This window comes from Medicago sativa, chromosome 1 (assembly GCF_051527215.1).
Source record: "Medicago sativa cultivar Bolivia chromosome 1, Bolivia_mono, whole genome shotgun sequence".
Lineage (NCBI taxonomy): Eukaryota > Viridiplantae > Streptophyta > Magnoliopsida > Fabales > Fabaceae > Medicago > Medicago sativa.
Window position 1 is genome coordinate 64,126,850 of NC_140749.1, and position 22,359 is coordinate 64,149,208.

Sequence of the window (22,359 nt, forward strand, 5' to 3'; positions counted from 1 at the left end):
CAATTTGATTCTTTGAGAGAGATGTTTTGTCCTTGACATTTTTCTAAGTCCTGCTTCGCTATATATATATATATATACCTCCTTTTCTTTTATTTTCTCTAATTGTTATGACAATTAGAGGCTAAACATTTGTTATGGTTTAGTTAAATACTTAGTTAAAACTAAGTATGTGAAAATTTGTCCTGATCATATTACCTTTTAACTTAAACAAAAAGAATTTTGGGACAAATCTGGTGTTCTTGTTCTTGACCACAAACTCTTTTTTTCGGGGAGGAAGTGTTAGAGTTAGGTCTTCGAACTTGAATTTTTGTCAGATTAATGTTCGAAGTCTTGTTGAGAGCTTTGCTCTTCTATCCCTTCGGGTTGATAGGTTTTAAAGGCTTTGCTCTTCTATCCCTTCGGGTTGATAGGTTTTAAAGGCTTTTAGAAGGTTTTTAATGTTTCATTTACCTGGTAATAAGATCATGAGAAAGTCTTACATACTCTGTTTCTACTTTGTTATTTAACTAATCATAACACTGTTTGCCTATCTTCTTTATGGAAGAAAATTATGAAGAACATGATCAGAATAGTCTGATCAAAAATCAAGAATTAGTCGAATATCCAAAAAATTTGGAAAAATTAAATAAATGGGTTATCCCATCTGTTCCCTCAAATCATATTTATAAACAGGGAATGTTCGACTTAATGGCTAGATTTGCAGTCAAGACTATTGAACAAACTGTTCAAGTTTCTAATAATACTCAGACTATATATTTGTTGAAACAAAAAGATTTAGAATCTTTTAAAAAGTATAAGTTTGTTCATATTGGGTTAATACAAATTGCTATTAAACCTTTAACTTTACTTGGACTAAATACTAGCCTCATGGCATATGTCAGAGATGGTAGATGTAATAATTTTCAACAATCGCTTGCTGTCGAAACCAGCCTTTGTCATGGCCCAGTTTATTTTGAAATATCTCCTAATCTGAGCTTATCTTTAACTGAAAAGCATTTATTTAATGCCTTGCAAATGAATATTCATACGGATGGGTATGATTTTAAAAAGGGGAGTGAGGTTATGGCTGTTTGTTACAGGGTTTATTATAAGATCTTAAATACTTTAAACCCTAAGGCTAAACAAATTGATTTTCAAGGATCTACTACTCTTGTTCAAACTAATTTGTTGACATCCAATATTGCTACCAATAAATTGATAAAATGGAATGAAATAACTTTTCCTGAAACGTGGACTTTGCCACATGCGACTGAACCTGAACATATTATTAATAGAGAAATAGGTCAAATAATCCAGACAACTGAAGGGGAAGTTGAGATTAAATTTAATTCTCAAAGAAGTTTTAAGATACCTAGAAGTATATCTTCTCGGTATTCTTCTAATGAATTTTATTCGGCTACTAGTAATCTATCTAGGCCTTCGACTTCTAGATCTTCCATATCGGAACCAGTATCTAAAATTAGAGAGGATTTAGAATCCGTAGAGCACATAATAATAAGCGAAAATAAAATTCCCCAGGGAATATATTCTGGTTCAAGTGAAAGTGGGAAATCTCCTACAGAATCTGTAATGAGTTTTCATGGATTTAAGTCCAGGGAGTGAATGGAGAAAACTCATCAACGAGTTAATGACTAATAGATATTCTGAATTTCGGAAATGGTATTTCAATGAATTTGCTGAATGAGAATTAGCCCAGTTCAAAGAGGATTATTATAATAATCTTGTTATTAAGCAAAATTATATTCCTTTTGTTAATTGGTTTACTGAATATTTTCTTGAAAAAACTAAATCTGAAATTATGGTTTTAAAATCCAAACCTTGGACTTTCTTAGGAGGAGAAATTGATAATGCTCTTTTCCCCCCTAAGCTAGAATCATTAATCTAGGAAAAAATACTGAGGTTATTTCTTATAATAATACTTATCTAGGTCAAAAGGTTAATGATGCTCATGTTACTATTCAAGAGTTAAACTCAATTGTTAGATCTCAAAATTTTACTAATGTCTTTTTAACCTGTATAGGAGATCATTTTGTTTCTCTTGAAAAAGAGATCACCGATTTAAAAACCTTGATGGATAAGCAAATTGCTAATCAAAATTTGATTTTAGAAAAAATTGAGAAAAATACGTCTCAAAGCATTGAAGATGTCTCTATTCCTATTATTAAAGAAACTCCCATAATTCAACCTCCTATTAATATAGAAGGATTTAAACTTGATAGTGATTCCAACGAGTTCATCTCTATTCTTGAAGAAAAACTTAAGAAAATGAATCTTAATGTTCTTTCACACAAAGATAACTCTGATAATTCTGAGAATTCAGATAATTATGATAGCGAAAAAGAAATTGTTCAATTAACTGCCATGTTTGCTAATCAGGACATTAATAGAAATAATGCTGAAGTAAATCCTGTTTATACTAAAAGGTCTGTTGATAAATATTATTATGAAAGACCTTCACCTCAAGATTTACTTTATGAGAAAAATGATTTTTTATCAAAACTCCTATTCTGGAAGATCCATTTATGAATGGAACATAGATGGTTTAAATGAAAAACAAATTGTTGATGTTACTCAAAAAATGCTTATGTATTCTACTATCTGTAAACAACATGGTAATTATGATAGCAATATAGCTGCTTTCATTACAACTGGATTTGTGGGCCAACTTAGAGGATGGTGGGATTTCTACCTCAATGATACCCAGAGGAAAGAAATTCTTTCCCATAAGAAACTTGTTAAAACCGAAACCTCCACTAGTGAGAACCCAGTTTATGTTGGTAATGAGGAAGATGCAGTTTATACGCTGTGTTTAGCTATTTTACAGAATTTTATGGGAACAGGTGTTCCAGTAGGAGAAAGAATTTCTACCTTACTCCAAAACCTTAGATGCCCCTCATTGACACATTTTAGATGGTATAAAGATACCTTTTTATCCAGATTATTTATGGTTGAAGGTTGTGATAGCAATCATTGGAAAGCTAAATTCATAGATGGATTACCTCATTTATTTGCCGAAAGAATTAGACAAACCCTCAGAAATAAAAATGACGGTATTAACATCAACTATGATAACCTTACCTATGGTATGATAACCAACACCTATATTCAAGAAGGATTAGCCTTATGTAATGACATAAAGCTTAAGAACCAGCTTAAAAAGCAGAAGTTAACAGAAAAACACCAATTGGGTGAATTCTGTGAACAATTTGCCTTTGATCTTGGTAAACCACCCAGTAATAAAAACAAGGGTAAAGATAAGCGTTTTACGGATAGAACACATAAATCTCAGAGAAATTCTCAGAGATCTTCTAGAAAAAAGAAACATAAAAAAGATTACTCTAAGAATAAACTTGGAGAAGATATTCCTAAATCTAATAGGAAAAGGAAAGCTGATAAGTTTTCTAAAGGTATTACTTGCCACAAATGTGGAAAGGTTGGGCATTATGCTAATCAATGTTGGACTAAAAAAGCCTTAAATGAAATCCAAGATGATAATCTTCGTGCTCAACTTGAAAAGGTTCTCTTAATTAATTCCGACTCTGAGTCAGAAATATCTGATAATGAAGTTGACTTCATTAATGAATGTTCTTCCGAAGAATCCTCTTCTGACAATAATAGTTGCCAATGTGGCGATGAAATTGATTATTGGAAATCAATAGTTAATATGAACGGTTTAATTGTTCTTACTAAAGAACAAGACAAAACTTTAAAAATTTTAGAGTCCATTCTAGATAATAATCTGAGAAGAAAAAAGATTGAGTTCCTTATAAAAGATAATTCCAAAAAGGAATCTCCTCAAATTATTGAGGCTCCCTATCAAATTAGTGAAGTTTTATCTAGGTTTCGAGAATCTAAGATTAGAGAAACTCCTGTTTCTACTAATGATCTTAAAAGGGCAATAAATCTTTTAAAATCTGAGATAGCTCAGATTAAAAAAGATAATAATATATTATCCTCTAGACTTACTATCTTAGAAAAGTCTAAAGATATTAATATTCCCAAAGAAGATATGCCTTCAAGTTCTGAATCTTATTTGAATGCTCTTCAAAGAGTTACTTCTCAAAAATGGTTTATAAAAATTACTTTAATTGTTAATAAAGAATTTATTTTAAAAAATGAAATTGCTTTGGTTGATAGTGGTGCAGACCTTAACTGCATCCAAGAAGGAATTATTCCTACTAAATATTTTTCTAAAACTACCCAATCCCTCACTCAAGCCGGAGGTGGTAGGCTCCAAGTAAATTATAAATTACCCAATACTTATATTTGTAAACAAGATATTTGTTTACCCACTCATTTTATTTTGGTTAAAAACCTGACTCATAGAATTATCCTGGGAACTCCTTTTTTGCAAAATCTTATGCCCATTACTAACATTGATCAAAAGGGGATTACCACCTTTATTAACGATAAAGAAATTACTTTTGAATTTATTTCTGATCCTCATACTAGGATGATAAATGAGGTTAAAAACCTTCTTCTTAAAAAAGAAAAACAATTATCTTTTTTGAAAGAAGAAGTTAATATTCTTAATATTAATGAACAACTTAATAAAACTGATATTAAGAGACAAATTGAGGAGTTCGAACTACAATTACGTAGTGATATTTGTCATGATTTACCCAATGCTTTTTGGGATAGAAAGAAGCACATTGTTTCTTTACCTTATGTGGATGATTTTAATGAAAATCAAATCCCTACTAAAGCCAGACCAGCTCAGATGAATCAAAATTATCTTGATTTATGTAAAAAGGAAATTCAAAGTCTCCTTGATAAGGGACTGATAAGAAAATCCAAGTCTCCTTGGAGTTGTACTGCATTTTATGTTAATAATGCGGCTGAAAAGGAACGAGGTGTTCCTAGGTTAGTTATTAATTACAAACCCCTTAATAAGGTGTTAAAATGGATTAGATATCCAATTCCTAACAAAAAAGATTTGTTAGATAGACTTTCTTCTGCCCGTATATTTTCAAAATTTGATATGAAATCGGGATATTGGCAGATTCAAATTAAAGAATCTGATAGATATAAAATTGCTTTTACTGTCCCTTTTGGACATTTTGAATGGCTTGTTATGCCTTTTGGGCTTAAAAATGCCCCATCTGAATTTCAAAATACTATGAATGATATTTTCAATCCTTACTCTGATTTTATAATTGTTTATATTGATGATGTTTTAGTATTTTCTAAAACTATAGAACAACATTTTAAACATTTAAAAAATTTTAAAGATGTCATCAAACGTAGTGGGTTAGTTGTTTCAGCCCCAAAAATGAAAATTTTCCAAACTAGAATTAGATTTCTAGGTCATGAAATTGATAAAGGAACTATTGTTCCTATTCATAGGAGTATTGAATTTGCTTCAAAATTTCCCGACATTATTACTCACAAAACCCAATTACAAAGATTCTTGGGTAGTCTAAATTCTATTTCAGATTACTATGAAAACTTGTCTAAGGATACTGCTATTTTATATAATAGATTAAAGGCAAACCCTAGACCTTGGACAGAGGATCATACTCATGCCGTTCAAAGAATTAAGAACAAAGTAAAATGTTTACCTTGTTTATCTTTGGCTAATCCTAAATATTTCAAAATAGTTGAAACTGATGCTTCTAATTTAGGTTACAGAGGAATTTTAAAACAGGTTATACCTGATAACAATAAAGAAGTTTTAGTTCGCTTTACTTCTGGAAAGTGGAATTCCACTCAAGCTAATTACTCTACGATTAAAAAAGAAATGCTTTCTATTATAAAATGCATTTCTAAATTTCAAAGTGATCTTTTGAATCAAAAGTTCTTACTAAGAATTGATTGTAGTTCTGCTAAATCTATTATTGAAAAGGATGTTAAAAACCTTGTTGCAAAGCAAATCTTTGCAGGATGGCAAGCCCAATTATCTGCCTTTGAATTTGATATTCAGTATATTAAAGGTGAAAATAATTCACTTGCTGATTATTTGACCTGTGAATTTTTGCAGGGAGAATGACGACCCCTTATAGGGGCAGAGGAGGTCGTGGTCAATATGGCCGCTGTATGGGATTTGGGAGTAGTAATATACTACCTCACTCAGAATCTAATGATCCCCTAATAGGGGATTGGACTACAGTTCCATATAATAGAGGAAGGCAACCGTCTCAAAAGAAAAATGAAGCATCTTCTTCATCCTCAAGTAAGATAATATCTTACAAACAAATTGCTCTTGAAGAACCATCTCAAGAGAATATTTCTGAATTCTTTGAAAATCCTGTCACAGAAGAAGTTATGCATATTGATAACGAGGATCTCTCTTTGACTAATAATGATAGTTGGTCAATTAAGGAAATATATCTTGAATCTAGGGGATACCCTGGTCTTTATGGAAAGGCTAGACCTAATTTAGAAATTCTTTTATTAGCTACTGGATCAATAACTATCACACATAATTTTCATAACAAAAATCCAGCAAGCTTCATTAGCTTCTCAAAATGCCATATCAATAAGATATTGCCTCCTAAAGATTGGGGTCTTAATCCTAATAATGAAAAGGCCATAAAAATTGATGAAAGTAAAAATATTTACTTCAACTACTGGGATTATATCAAAGCATTTACACATGCATTTTATTACCAGAACCCTAAGAATAAACATTCATGGTTCTTTTTGACATTGGTGAAAAACCTATTCCAACTTAGTTTTTCAATTGGTGGCTAAAATTTGGTCCATCTTTGGAAATTCTTCCAGAAGAATTACAAAATTTGTACACTAAATGGTGTGATAAAAGTCCTTTAATTGCAAAGGTAACATCTAGCAAGATGTTTTATGGACAATGTCCATGCCTTTATTTTAGTAAATTCCAAATTCCATGGATTTGGAGATGGGATTTAACTATTTCAAGAGACAAGCATAATATGCCCATTATTCAAAGAAACTTCTTTTACAAATGGTGGACAAATATGAGTCATGAGGATATTAAAGCCATAGCTAATAATATTAGCCATTCTATCAAAATTGAAGAAACCAAAACTAATTTATATATATATATATATATATATATATATATACCTTTGAAGAAACCAAAACATTAATGACTAAAGCATAATTACACCTTTGTCCTTTCCTTTTCTCTTTCTCAAAAAGCAAAAATAAGGGTATTTATGTCAAAAGAAAAAGGTGCAGCTTGCTAAAATAGACCTTCATGAAAAAGGGTGGGTCTATTGTAGCAAACCCCATATATATATATATATATATATATGGGCCATATCACATGAGAATGACATTTACATGTGAGAATGATGAGAATAAATTACAACCATCAGATTAAAATCAAAGACTAAGATTAAAACAATTAATACGGTACTCATGTACCTGATCTTCTCTATCTCAACTGACTTTTTCCTCTCAATTTTTTTGTTTAATCTCCCTTCCGATGGAGTTACGGTTCCATCCTACTGCTTCTTCACCTTAATCACCTTAATCATGCTTGTGTTTTAATTCAATTTCTCCATCTCCATGGAGAATCATTCCAAATTATTAATTAATTTACAAATATTCAAAGAGAGTCATGCCAATTTAAAAATATCCATGGATTCCATGATATAGTTTACACAAAAGACATTAGTATTTTGATCACTTTAATTTTATCATATTATTTGTAGGTATTTTATCATTTGTATGATATTAACTTGAATGTTGTATGATATTAACTTTTTATTGTTTTAGCTATGTTGAATGATGTATTCTATCAATTTAAATGAATTAATATCGTTTTATTTTTGTCAAATATATATATATATATATGACATATACTATGAGAATAGTTATCTTATATAAGAATGATGAGAATACTTGTGAACCTTTAGATCAAACATAAATGGTACAGATTAAACTATTTTTTAAAGAAGTTAGCTACGATATCACTCTTCCCAAACAGTAACCAGATTATTTAATAAGACATATTCTCATCCTTTAAATTGAAAATGTACACCCATAAAATTGGAAACAAATAGACATTATTAAAAACCGTATGGATATTTTCGAAGACTTGAGCAAGTAAATAAGCACCTCAACAAAGCTTTAATAAGTGGGTGGACCATTCTAGCTAGTTGATCTAAGAATTATAGGGCATCTAATTTTGAAATTTCTTAAAAATGTAGCTTTCAAAGTACACTTGACAATTCTTGACGTGCCTCTCTCACATCATAAAATAGATAATTGATTCCATCAAACACATCATATAGCGATTATTTTAACTCAGCAACTCTTTGGAAAATGCAATGAGAATCTATTGTAACAAATAGGTCAGATTAGATTACATTATAAACACTGCTACTTAGAGTGGTACTACCAGTCGCTATTAAAGGACGGGGTAATTTTAGGGCAAATACATTCATACACACGTCATTTGATTTCTCATTAATTTGACATTGTACCTTTTTAACTAGTACTCACTTTGTTCCAAATTAACATGTGTGGTTTTGGTTTAAGGTTGAGGATTTGCGATGTAGTTTGGATCAAAGTTGTTGTGATAAATGTGAGATGAATTTGAAATTTCATATTGTTTGAAAATGTGAGGTTGAACAATATATAAGTGATGACTCATAAATCTAATACTTTAAAATTATGGATAAAAACGTGGTGTCTATCTTATTTATGTGATTGTTCTTGGCATAATGTGGATGATCCACACACTACTCATGATCCAACAAAATTTAAGATAAAGACTAATCACCGGATTCAAAGATTAAAATTACACGTGTTTGATATGATTTTTTTACTCCTTTTCAAAACCTAATCTAATATTAGATCCAGTTATAAATGCGGTTTTGATTGGATTAGTTTTTGACCGACTCAATTTACAATTATAAAAACAATTTATACAAAAATGCATTTTTGGTCCATCTATGCATGATCTTAGTCTCCTCATTTTGAAATTCAAGATTTTAATCCTCCTATTTCACATATTTCATGATTTTTTTCCCACATATCAATTTTGGTCTTTGTTTTTTGTTGTATTATATTCATCAATGATGTTGAATTATGTTTGATGATGTAACATTGTTGATTTGGATTGGAAATAATAATTGATTTTAGAAGAACATTTTACATTTGATCAATGAATATGCAAACAAATGATCTAATAAAATTTTGATCTAAATAAATAATGTCACATCATTAAGGAAAATGACACGTCATAAAAAACTCTAAAATGTATTTTGTGAAGCAAAAAATCTTGAAATTTTAAAACTTCTAGCTAAGCATTTCAATTGATGGTATTTGAGTGAGTTTTATAGAATGATAAATTGTTCTTCTTTTTTTTTTCTCTTTATTGGAGGAACCTTAAGATTTGATTTATTTTTTCAAATTAGATGTTGTATACAAAAAAAAAATCATTAAAAGTGTGAGTTTCGTAAAAATTGTTTAATTTTTCTATCATTGGAGCAAATTATTTTAGAGTTTCGTAAGTGTGATGTGGCAGCCACTTACTAGGGTTATGAAACCAACTTTGAGTTCCATATAAATTTGTCATAGGAGATGTGCTAGAATTATGTTTCGGTCAAAACAAGTGGATCATAAATGCATTTAAACCAAAATATTATTAATACTTTTTATTTAAACCAAAATATTATTAATACTTTTTTTTTTAAATGGTCATTTTTCTCAATTGTTATCTTAACCAAAAACTCAATCTCATATTTTCGTTTGTAATTTTAACTCTCCCTTTCTCTCTTATGGTCGAGATAATCGAAAAAACTTAAAAGAACTTTAATCGAGAGAATTCATCCTCGCCTTTCTACTTGTACCGCCACTTTTCTTTTTTTTAAGAAATTCTGACTATCTATAATTAATTAGTAAAAGACCCGTGCGACATTGCGATAATTATATAAATAATAATTAGATTGTTAATATTAACTATATAATGTTTATAGATATTAAATGAAAATTATGAGTATTGATGTAATGTTTCTATTAACTATTATTCTCTTAGACCATCCACAACATAGCACCTTAAATTGGGTGCTTAAATTAATTTCATATGCCCACATAACTCATTTTACGGTAATACTTAATAAGCACCGATTTTCTCCAATCCAGCACCTCAAAAGAAATTATTAAATAGATTCTACAAATAATTTTATATCATTACATTTCAACAAAATTTATTTATTTTATTTAGATTTATTAAATGGACCCCGTGAAAAATGAAGAGAGAGACGGTGCTTCCATAGCCACCCTTCTCCATAGCCACCCATGTATTATACTCCACAATGAGGGTGCCTATTTAATATGGCGTTAAATAGATGAAGCACCCACCATTGTCGATGGTACAGAAAATTGTAAAATAGTTAACTCACACCAATTATGGATTTTATTTGCTTATACATGCGAAAACAACCTTTCATGTAGACATATGAGAAAGTCGATATGATAAAATTTTAAAAACTCATGACTATTTTCAAAATCAAAATTAATGTAGTGTTTCTATTAAATAACTTTTTATTTTATATGCAAAAGACTATTCAATGTTTGCACCGCACCCGTTGCAGATTTTATGTATTTATATCTGCATAAAAAAAATTCATATACATATATGAGAAAGTCGATATGATAAAATTTTAAAAACTCATGACTATTTTTAAAATCAAAATTAATGTAGTGTTCTTAATAAACAAAATTTTATTTTATATGCAAAACATTGGTCAATGTTTGCACCGCACCCGTTGTAGATTTTATGTACTTATATCTGCATAAACAAATTTTTATATACATATTTGAGAAAGTCGATATGATAAAAGTTTATGTACTTATATCAACAATAATGTAGTGTGTCTATTAAATAATTTTTTTTAATATTTAAACCGCACTCGTTGAAGATTTTATATTCTTATATATGCATAAGAAATTTTTTATGCATGCATCGCTCTCGTTGTAGGTTTTATAACAATTAATACAATGTTTCTATTAGTTAAATTTTTATTTTATATGCAAAACACTATTCAATGTTTGCACCAAATGTTTATTTTTTATATATTGTTAGTAGATATGACCATTATCTACAATTAATTTTTTACAAAACAAATAAATTAGTTTCATAGTTATCCTTGAAAATTGGTTATAGTTGTGATGAGCATTATCCGTAATTAATTTTTTTTTAAAACAAATAAAATAAATTTTACAAAATGATCATTATGCACATAAAATTAAGGAGATCATGAGTTTTAATAAGGACGATTGTGAAATTTTGATGTACTTCGATTTTTATATAATGTTAGTAGATTTGGTACCACTTAATGATTACTATATTATTAACTATAAATAAGTTTACCGTCCACAAATCCTAGCTCAACTGATAAAATGCTGAAATTGTTAGGTCAAACGACATGATCAGGGTTCGAACCACAATACCTTCACTTTTGTGTGTGTGAATTTATGTATAATGATTTATCATTTCGTCTATCTAAAAAAACTAAAAATATGTTTACCTTTTTTTATTAAAATAATAAAATTATATTAAGTGATGTAATGTTTACGCATTAAGGTATATGTAGTATAATTTTGTTACACAGATAGCCAAATACGAAAATATCGTATTGAAATCAAGACATGTTGGTCCAATCTCTGAGAGATTTGCTATAATCTTCATGAAGTATTGGAACACAAATCATTTTAACTTTGTTTTCAACAAAACAAAAATATACAGTAGTAGATCACACATAACGAATAAGCACCTTGGTTGAAATTGATTTGCATATTGGTCAATTTCTCAGCTTGAATTGAATATGGTCAACTTTTCATGAAATGTGATCAACTTTTTACAGCTGATAGATACATTTTTTTGTTTAAAAATAGATAATAATATTTTTTTTTTTTGGAAAGCAGCTAAAAAATGTTCAAATAAATTAAAAACATCAACATCTACTGATGCTTCCCAAAATTTACTGTTCCATTATAAATATAGATAGGTTTTTTAGTTATATTAATGAAGACCAATACACATATATATAGGAGAATAACACTGTTCTAGTCTTTCTTCCTTTACTTACGCCCTCTTCTATGAGCTGAATAAACATTGTCAAATTAAATCACCTTAGATAAATAAATAATAAATAACTAGCTAAGAAACAACATTAATCCAACATAATATAAACAAAAGTTAGAAAGAACTACTAGTGTTATTTTTTTTAGTTGCAGAAGGAACAGTGGTGTAAAAACAAGAAGAGCTAAGGATTTTTGAAAAGAATATATGAACAGAAAGTGGTACAGTTACTACGTTGTTTGTTGCCCTTAAATCTTGTGCTTACTGTTTGCTAGAAGTGCTAGTGAACCTCTGAAAAGATCGTACAATCCTAATAACTTGTAAAAAAAGGCATTCAATTTTTGTCCCAATGCTTCATTCATTGGATCTCTGATCAAACTCACTGTTATCTTCCTCGTCACACATTAATTTATATATGTTTGTTACCATTAATTAGGACAAAATCACATTACTTTATTTTATATACTAAAGTAAAGTAAAGTAAAGTAAAGGGATTATTATTTTAGTATAATTCAATTTGTCTCAAAATTTACTGAAGTGGAAGACATAAATAAAGGTTAGTTTTTTTATTTTTTATGTTTTTTTGTCAGGGAGAAGGTACGGTTCTAGTTATTGAGTGGTTAATAGTAAGTTAAAATCGTGGGAATCGTTTCTTTTTTTTCTTTTTTTTGCACGAGACATGTCGTTAACCACTTTATGCATAACATTACATGTATTACACAGGAGTTATATGTCTGGAGGATCTTGATTTCTCAGCCTCAATAATTCGACAACTATATGAGTTAAATGAATAAAATTAATGAAAGAGAGTTTGGTTTGACTTGGTCTATTTCAAATTATTTGATTCAACTTGATGAAAGATGATAATCAGATCGACAATATTGAAGGTGCGTTGGTGTTCAACATTGATAAGGTTTTTGGGATCTTAGGTTAGAAGCAATATACAATGTGTGACAAATGTGAGTTAGAAGTTTTATATTGGATAGAAAATAGAGTGTTGGATAATATATAAATGAGACGACAACATGGATAATCCTTGAACTCCGCTTATGACCAAACAATGGTATTAGAGTTTATGGTTCACAAGAGCTCAACCGACTTCTTGTGTCTAAAGGCTTTATGACCAAGAGTGTTTAGGCGGCAGGTCCCATTGCGTGCATCAGGCAACGGCGGTGCAAGCTTCCACTTAAGCGGGAAATAATTAACTAAGGGATTCACACTTGAGGGAGATATTGTTGTGTATCAAATGCGAGTTAGATAAAAAAAAAAGTGATTCATAAACTAAGGGAAATAATTAACTAAGGGATTCACACTTTTTTATCTCACGTTGGATAAAAAAGTGAGTGTTGAGTAGTAATATATACGTGAGAGGACTCATAAACTCAATGTTTTAAGGTTTTAGATAAAAATATGATGTAAGAATCACTTGAATGATTGTTCTTTCCCAAATGCGGATAATCCACTGACTCCCATCATGATCACATTGAGTTTTAGATTCAAACCTTTAACTTGATAGGATTCGTCGTCTTATAAACTAGGTTTTAAACTCAATGTTTTAAGGTTTTACAAATGAGTGGCGTTGTAGTGCTGCTCCCCTGTGACGTAGTACTTGTCGTGAGGAGGGTTCATAACCTAGGATACACATGTCTGTCAAGTCCCCTTCATGCTAGTCATACGATTGCGTCCCCTTTTAGTAATAGGGTTCACAACCACTCTCTCCCTGTGTGCGCTAGAATTCATGGTCCTCTTGCCCATTCGGCACCTATGTGGGTTCTCAGACATACTTATACAACAAAAAACAATGAAAAACAATAAAAAAAAAAAAAAAAACTCAGTCATGCATTTCATTAAACACTTGGAGTGCAAAACATACAACATTGATTCATTGTGTTATTTCAAGTTTTAAACTACCCCATTGAAATTAAACCTATTTTAAGCAACATTCACAATGCAAACATTTGATCATTTACCACCACAAAATTCAAATTTTACATAAACCTTATACACTATCATTTTAACAATTTAAAGAAAATAATCTAACATTAAAACAAATAAACTATCCCATGAACACTTACTTGTAGTTGAAGTTGATTTGCTTGAAGTTAAAGAAATTGGGTTGTTGGAATATAGAGGGAGAAATGTTTGTGTTTTAAGTTTTGGAAAAGTGAGTTAACTGCACTTGTTGTTCTGTAATATACCATAACACAACGGTAGTTACTTTCGTTGGAATGCTTAGCGTGCGACACTTATGTGCAGTTGGAAGAGAGCGGTAGTTAACTGTCACTAGAAGTATTTAAACCTTTTTAGGGATGTTAAAGAGCAATTTTTGAAGATAAAAGAGCAATTTCACACAATCTTTGTATCTTGTAATAAGAGTGCATATGGCTTGGCGCAAAGCAAAGACCAACACATGGAAGTAAAAGCGATAACATGAAACTAAAATGAGATTTCGACAAAAAACAACTTAAATGAGTAAATTAAAAAAAAATCTAAAATTATAAAAACATGTCCCTATATCAGACCATTTATCAACCTGGTCTCTTTCTAACCAATTTAAGTGTCTCTTTTTAACCAAATCCCATTGAAAAAGCAAAAAGGTAATGCCTTCGAGTTTGAGGTATCTTTTCTTAATTTTTCAACTTTTATTTTCTCTTTTTTTTAGGAAATATCACAATGCATTATATTCCTCAATTAAGGTTGAGATTGGCTTAAAATCTATATGGGCAAAGTATTCAAGTATGTGAAAGCAAAGTATCCCATATTCACTTTCGTTCTTACTGTTAGAATTTTTTTTCATTAATGTTTATTTTGTCAAAAATATTCCCATGGTTTCTCTGCGGAATTTGAAATCAAATTGAACTTGATTAACAAGTAAATCAAATTAAAATAAAAACAGAAATTTATAATTTGTGACAAGTAAATAAGAGTTTAATTTGATCACAAAAAAAAAAGTTTAGTTTCTATAATTGTCGGTGTACGAAATTTTTACACATGCATCACGTTATGTAAGAAGTTAAACACATGATTTGTCATACATGTGTAATTTTCTTATGGCTAAAATGCACTTTTGGCCCCCTAAGTTTGGCCCGGTAGCGATTTTGACCCCCTATTAAAAAAAATGACTTTCCAGCCCCTCAACTTCATCCCCTTCTGCAACTCCATGTTCATTAAGAGATGGCACAAAGTGGAGGTGGCACAAAGTGGCATGGGATTAACCGCAATCTGTTTTCATTAAGAGATGGGATCAGGTGATAACACCATGTTCTGGCCAGATAAATGGTTTTGCTCTTCGATTTTAGAAGACATTTTTTCAGGATTGTTTTGTCTTGCGGGTATTGGAGTTGGAGGCTGTGCTGGGGGCGTGAACTGAACAATAACGAAGGTGAAGCTGTTCAAGCATTGCTGTGCCTGTATGTATTAACAGGAGTATCACTGGCAGAAAATATAGCAGATTCATGGGTTTGGGCTATGGATCCACTGTGCAGAAAATATGGACGCAAATATGCTCAAAGTTATGAAAGTGAGGTAGTTGTCTTGTGTTTCTGGAAATTTTAGTTGAAGGATGATGAATATGTTGTTGAAGGGGATGAATGTCGCGTGCCATTCCTTGCCCTTTCTTTTTTTTAATTTTTTTATTTTTAAAATACACATGTGGCTTTTTTTAAAATTTTAATTAAAAAATTATCCATGTGGCGTCCAATGATTGGCCATTTGGATTTTGACCAGGTCAAAATCAGAAGGGGCCTATGAGTTGCAGAAGGGGATGAAGTTGAGGGGCTGGAAAGTCATTTTTTTTAATAGGGGGTCAAAATCGCTACCTGGCCAAACTTAGCGGACCAAAAGTGCATTTTAGCCTTTTCTTATTCAAAAAAAAATAAAATACATGTGTAATTTTTCATTTTTGAGAAATTATGCGTAAAATTTTTATACACAAACAATGTACATAAATTAAACTCAATAAATAATTAAGGACGGTGATTATGATCGTAACTAAAAAACGCTACAACTACAATTGTCCTCGTGAACTTAACTCGATTAGTAGGGACAATGTATAATATATGGAAGGTCCGGGGTTCAAAACCAAAAAAAAAAAAAAAAAGACGGTACAATCACAGTGACAGTAGTAGTTGGAATACGTGAACAACAATATCAAGAGCACAGTGGTTTTTAGAATACATTGCGGCAAATATAATGAATAAAGTAGTATCTTTTAACTTTTGCATTTTGTATTTAGAATAATTATTATTATTAAAGTATGAGCCAGTTAAGAATTAAAGCAGCATAAAAAATAGTTATAATTAATTCTACGGAATTAAACTAATGTAACAAAAAAAAACTTAGATTCCCCTAAAAAAAACTAAGATTAAAATTCTAATTATGTTAACAAGAATATTGAAATTTGGAGGTTAATCGGTTCAATGTTTTAATACAATTTGTGTAAAAAAAATATTCTAAGACAATTCCAAGCTTAATTCTAGCTCTTTAATTTGGAGGTTAAGGAAGAACAGAACACATTCATGTGCTTTTTTGCTCTTGGGCAATTAATAATACACACGTCACTTTGAGGACAATTTTTTTTTAGGGGACTTTGTGGACAATTATTGATTTTTTTTGAAGAAGAGGACAATTATTGATATACAACCCCTTCTTTTTTGAGGAAATATACAACCACTTGTATATATAAATACAACCACTCGTGTGACCTGAATCACAAAATAGTGACCCACAAAATGAAGCATAAATTAATTCCTGTTGTATATGATGTGACGTTTCTTTTAACATTACATGTTTGTTCAATAAACATCACAAAATTGTTCACTTGACAAAAAGAAAAACGATCAAGAGTTACAACCCGATCAAAAGCGAAGTTACAACACGATCAGAAGCAAAATTGAAGTGTTTATTGAACAACTTTCTCAGCATTTATTTTGTTGAATAAATGGCCCTCACACCTCTAGAATAGATGAAGGTCCACTGGCCCAGTTTTGTTTGGCTTTTTACTATAAAATCCCAGTAATGAAACATCAAAGAGTGATAGTGATACACCTTTTATTATTCTCTTTTCCTAACACTTGCTTTTTAATAACAAGTGTTGGTGATTTCCAAAATAATGGAATCACTTTAAATCAAAAGTTGTAACTCTTCATGGGAATCATTCATATACATTGGAACTTTTCGCAAAGAGATGCTTAACGAACATTTGCATTGATTCAAATGTACTCCCTCCGTCCCAATTTATTTGACCCATTGGCTCATTTCACACAGATTAAGAAAAATGTATAAATAAAGGGGAAAGTGGAATATATTGTATTGGGAATGATAAAAGTAGTATTATTTAGTGTTATATTTTATTGGGAATGATGAAAGTTGCATTGAAAATTGAAATGACTCAGTTATTTTGGGACACTTTTTTTTAGAAAATGGGTCAGATATTCCGGGACGGAGGGAGTATATGATTATAACCTTTGACAAAAGGGTGCTTAATGAACCTTTGCATTGATTCAAGTGTATATGATTATAACCTTTGACAAAGGGATGTTTAATGAACCATAACATTGTTTCAAATCAAAGGGGTGTTTTCTCTCATATGAAGGGTCATATAATGCACTATAAATGCTTGACATTTGGGCGTTAGTTGAACACACACAAAAAAGAACAACAACATAATTCTCCATCATTCTCTTACTCTAAATCATCCATCAATTCTCTAATGCATGAGTGAATTGCTGGAACCATAAATCTGTAAAATACTGTTAGGAGATACGCTTGGTGTGGTTGTGCAATACACGTCAAGGAACTCATAGTATCCTGAAGGGGATTCGCCGGTCATTCCTTATTGCATCCAATATACAGTTATTGGTGGGGGCGAATCGAACCTAAAGGTTAGTATGGCAACCCCATACGCTTTGAGTTTGCATGCATAACCATTAATCTTTCCAGGTTTCAAGTACAACAACATTCTTCCCAACAATCAAGATATACAACAAATCTTTGGAATTTATGTGCACACTTCATCATAGTCATCTTCATCATCTTCTTGGTCAAGTTATTGCAGCAGACCCCCAACACAAGTTCCAACAATCTTTAGGTTCGATTTATGATTTACTTGTGATTAATGGCTGCAATTTTTGGTGAGATGAAAGCTTACATTTTCATTCATGACTACGGTGAACGGTAAACAAATTCCTTTTATGAATATATGTTATGGAAATTTATGGATAAATATTTCATATGTGATGTGTTTATGTTAAATTTACATGTGGTTGTAGATAATATATGCATGATAAATTTTGATATGTATAAAATTTATCGTTTGAAATCTGTTTAATGTTAATTTGAACATGAGATAATATCCATATAAGTGATGACGTATTATGAAATATTTAGTGTTCTAAATGCATGTGTATAGTATCTAAGTAAAATATGAATATGTTAGATTTAACATGTGGTGACATATATATGCATGATTTAGAAATTGTTCAAGTATATGAATTTTGATGAGTATAGTAATACGTTAAGAATGTTTAAACACTATTTTATTTATGAAAGTAGTGTAGATAAATTGTCAAAATATCAAGTGGTTGCTTTAATGATATTATTTACTTTGTGTAAGAAATTATTATCATTAATATTGTGTTGATATTATATGTACATGATAATATGAAAAGTAATGGTTAATTTCTTGTTTATCATGATATTAAAATAATTTGGGTATGTTTTGAATTATTGTAAGTTGATATATGTTCATGGAAGAAAGTCATAGAAAATATTAATGATTTTGGTTCATTGTTTATTCTTCTATGTCATTATTTATTGAAATTTAGTATTGAACATATTTAAACATAAACTTGAATTTAACACAATGAATTTATGATATATGTATTAGTTATATGATAACTAAAATCAAAATGTTTGTGTTATATTTAATTTTATGTGGAGTATATAACTTGCATGTTTAATCCCATTTTATGAAGTTTGGTTATGACATTCTTTTATGATCAAGTTTTATTTTGCTATGTATGTTTAATGCATTCAATGTATGATATATCTTGGCTAGATATAAAAGAAAAGTTGAAGTTGGAATTGAAATGCATGTTAAATATTTTTATAGCAAAGGTGTAATGACATAAAAGTTTGTGTATTATTACAATATACTCAATTGACAAAAGTGTCATGGTTTGATGATAGTTGGTGAATACTATCAAGAGTATATAAGTTGATCCATAGACATAGCTATGAGAATACAAAATCTATGTGAAGAATTGAATATTCAAAGTTTATAAAAGTTAAAAGAAAATCTTGCAATTATTTGACGAAATGATTGACAAGGAATGATGTCTTTGGAAATGATGTTGAATACATTGAAGACATTATTAGGGATGTGGTACAAACCCAAATCTAATTGATCACCAATGGTGGAAACTCAACCCACACTTGAGTAGCATCAAGTCTTGGGTTCAATGGTGAAAGTACACTATTAGAGTGATTGAAGTACTTGACAATAGATACATCCCAAGGGGCAAAAGTACTTGGACCATAAGAAGAAAAAGGGTAGGATGAGGTTTTCCTCTTAATGGACATATAGCATATATTTGCTGGAATGCATACTTATGGGGCATTTCCGATATAGTCTACCTATGTGAGAATGAAGTTTGGCCGCTTCACGGAGTTCAAGGGTTTGACTCTTAAATTCTCATGAAAAGGGATATATGACACAAGGCCTTCTTAATGTGTCATCTTACAAGTCTCTTTATCAATGGTACCGAGATTCTATGTGTAAGTTATGCACACTTGTTCTAATGGATAGTTGGTTCAAAGCTTGCCTACCATACTATTTGGGAATGAGCGAAAACTTAACTTACTAAGTAATGGTTCAAATCGCGAGATACCATTATCTGAAGGCATGGAATTTCCGGATTTATGTGATTTAGTATTTTGAAAATGGTGGGGGATTGTTGGTGATTTCCAAAATAATGGAATCACTTTAAATCAAAAGTTGTAACTCTTCATGGGAATCATTCATATACATTGGAACTTTTCGCAAAGAGATGCTTAACGAACATTTGCATTGATTCAAATGTATATGATTATAACCTTTGACAAAAGGGTGCTTAATGAACCTTTGCATTGATTCAAGTGTATATGATTATAACCTTTGACAAAGGGATGTTTAATGAACCATAACATTGTTTCAAATCAAAGGGGTGTTTTCTCTCATATGAAGGGTCATATAATGCACTATAAATGCTTGACATTTGGGCATTAGTTGAACACACACAAAAAAGAACAACAACATAATTCTCCATCATTCTCTTACTCTAAATCATCCATCAATTCTCTAATGCATGAGTGAATTGCTGGAACCATAAATCTGTAAAATACTGTTAGGAGATACGCTTGGTGTGGTTGTGCAATACACGTCAAGGAACTCATAGTATCCTGAAGGGGATTCGCCGGTCATTCCTTATTGCATCCAATATACAGTTATTGGTGGGGGCGAATCGAACCTAAAGGTTAGTATGGCAACCCCATACGCTTTGAGTTTGCATGCATAACCATTAATCTTTCCAGGTTTCAAGTACAGCAGCATTCTTCCCAACAATCAAGATATACAACAAATCTTTGGAATTTATGTGCACACTTCATCATAGTCATCTTCATCATCTTCTTGGTCAAGTTATTGCAGCAGACCCCCAACACAAGTTCCAACAACAAGTAGCTACCACAACAAAAGAAAAGCAACAAACTAAAAACCCTAGGAGAAGCAACATAGTTCTATCCTCTAACACAACACAAGTAAAATTGGGGACAATAAGGAAACTCTCCTAATTTCCATGAGACATATTCAAACCAAACCTCAAAAAAACATTTGCAACTTAATTGTGAAATGCTATGAGATCTAGAATGGCCCCTACCACACCCCTTGCCCATTGTCTTTTCATTATTAATTTGAAAATATTTTTCGCTAAGTCATAAATGTCGCATAATTTTTTTGAGTTGACATCCATTCAATTTCCCACAATAAATGGCAATATCCATTACTATAGTTTTGGGGTATCTAAATGTCCTATTAATATCATATATTTTCATGGTTCTAAATTTATAGCTGCAAAACTCACACATCAAATGCAGAAAAGTCGAGAATTGTGGGATTTAACCCATGTCTAAGCATATCAAATGTCTTGCGGTCGTACCATATGAGTTACACTAGTTGGTTTTCTTCTCCTTGGCTATATAAGTCTTATGTACCCTCTTGATGTAATTTATCATCTTATTATCAATATAATTTCCATTTTACTTTTTCTATATCAATGACTTCTACCAAAAATAATAATATTGTTTCTATTTGCACAATTGTGCTCAATGTATTTGCAAAGCTTGTCTTCCATTTATCTCTTCTGTATTGACTATGACAATACTATCTAAAAATACAAGCATCATTACTCCATCTTGGATGTATTCTATATATGCATGTGCAAAACCAAGGTACAAAAGCAAGAGGCCAAAATTGCCTTAGTACACATATTTCCACATGTACTCTTCTTACATTAATTATGAGTCCTTGTACATATATCTTTTCAAATGAACTCCTCTGACTAAAATACAACTCCGCAGATCAAAATATAAAATCCAAACCATATTTGGCTCTCAAATAAAGCAAGACAGTGCAATGGTCAAAGTCAAATTGTACAAATATGGCTAAAATTTAAGAAACCTCTTATGTATGCATATAATTTGAACCTCCTCATGCATGAATAGAAAGCTCCAAAACAGGCATCAACATGTGGTTTTGAATGCTTTAGGAATCTGTCTGGTTTGAGAGAATGTTTTTCCCTTCATTTCTTACTTCCACTTTCAGTTATGATTTATGAAACTACCAACTTATTTTCAATTTGTTTCCATTTTCAATTATGTGTAGCAAGAGTGAAAAACACTTTTTTTTTCACTTTTTTCTGTGCAGAATTTTTGAAACAAGATAGAAAACAATGTGCTACTTTTGTAATAATAACAAACAAAAACAAAACTTTTTCTAATATCAAACAAGCCCTTATTGATCAGTTTTATTAAAAATCTCACATTATGAGATGTGACATAAAAAATGTTCATAAATGAAAGACATCTCTCATCTTACCGACCACCCAAATCACACTTTAGATGTCCAATCATGAACTTGAGTAAGGTGTGTTGAGAGACTCACACTGGATGAGATGTGCTTACAAGCCGATTATGTAAGGTTGAGTTAAATCCAACGTAAATTCTAAAATGTTTCAAAGAGGATTTACTGCACCTCAATTTATCGAGTTTTAGACTAAAAATTATAGATTGGCATGGTTGAATAATTA

The 22,359-nt window shown here is 30.7% G+C and overlaps 1 protein-coding gene and 1 pseudogene across 1 annotated transcript; both read left to right on the forward strand.

Annotated features, from left to right (window-relative positions):
* Nucleotides 1-2,070: 2,070 nt before the first annotated feature.
* On the forward strand, nucleotides 2,071-5,989 carry LOC146956334 (uncharacterized; annotated as a pseudogene).
* Nucleotides 5,986-6,693, forward strand: LOC146956335 (uncharacterized). The gene has a single exon (XM_085749238.1). The coding sequence runs from the start codon at nucleotides 5,986-5,988 to the stop codon at nucleotides 6,691-6,693; it is 708 nt and encodes a 235-aa protein (XP_085605364.1).
* The last annotated feature ends 15,666 nt before the right edge of the window (nucleotides 6,694-22,359 follow it).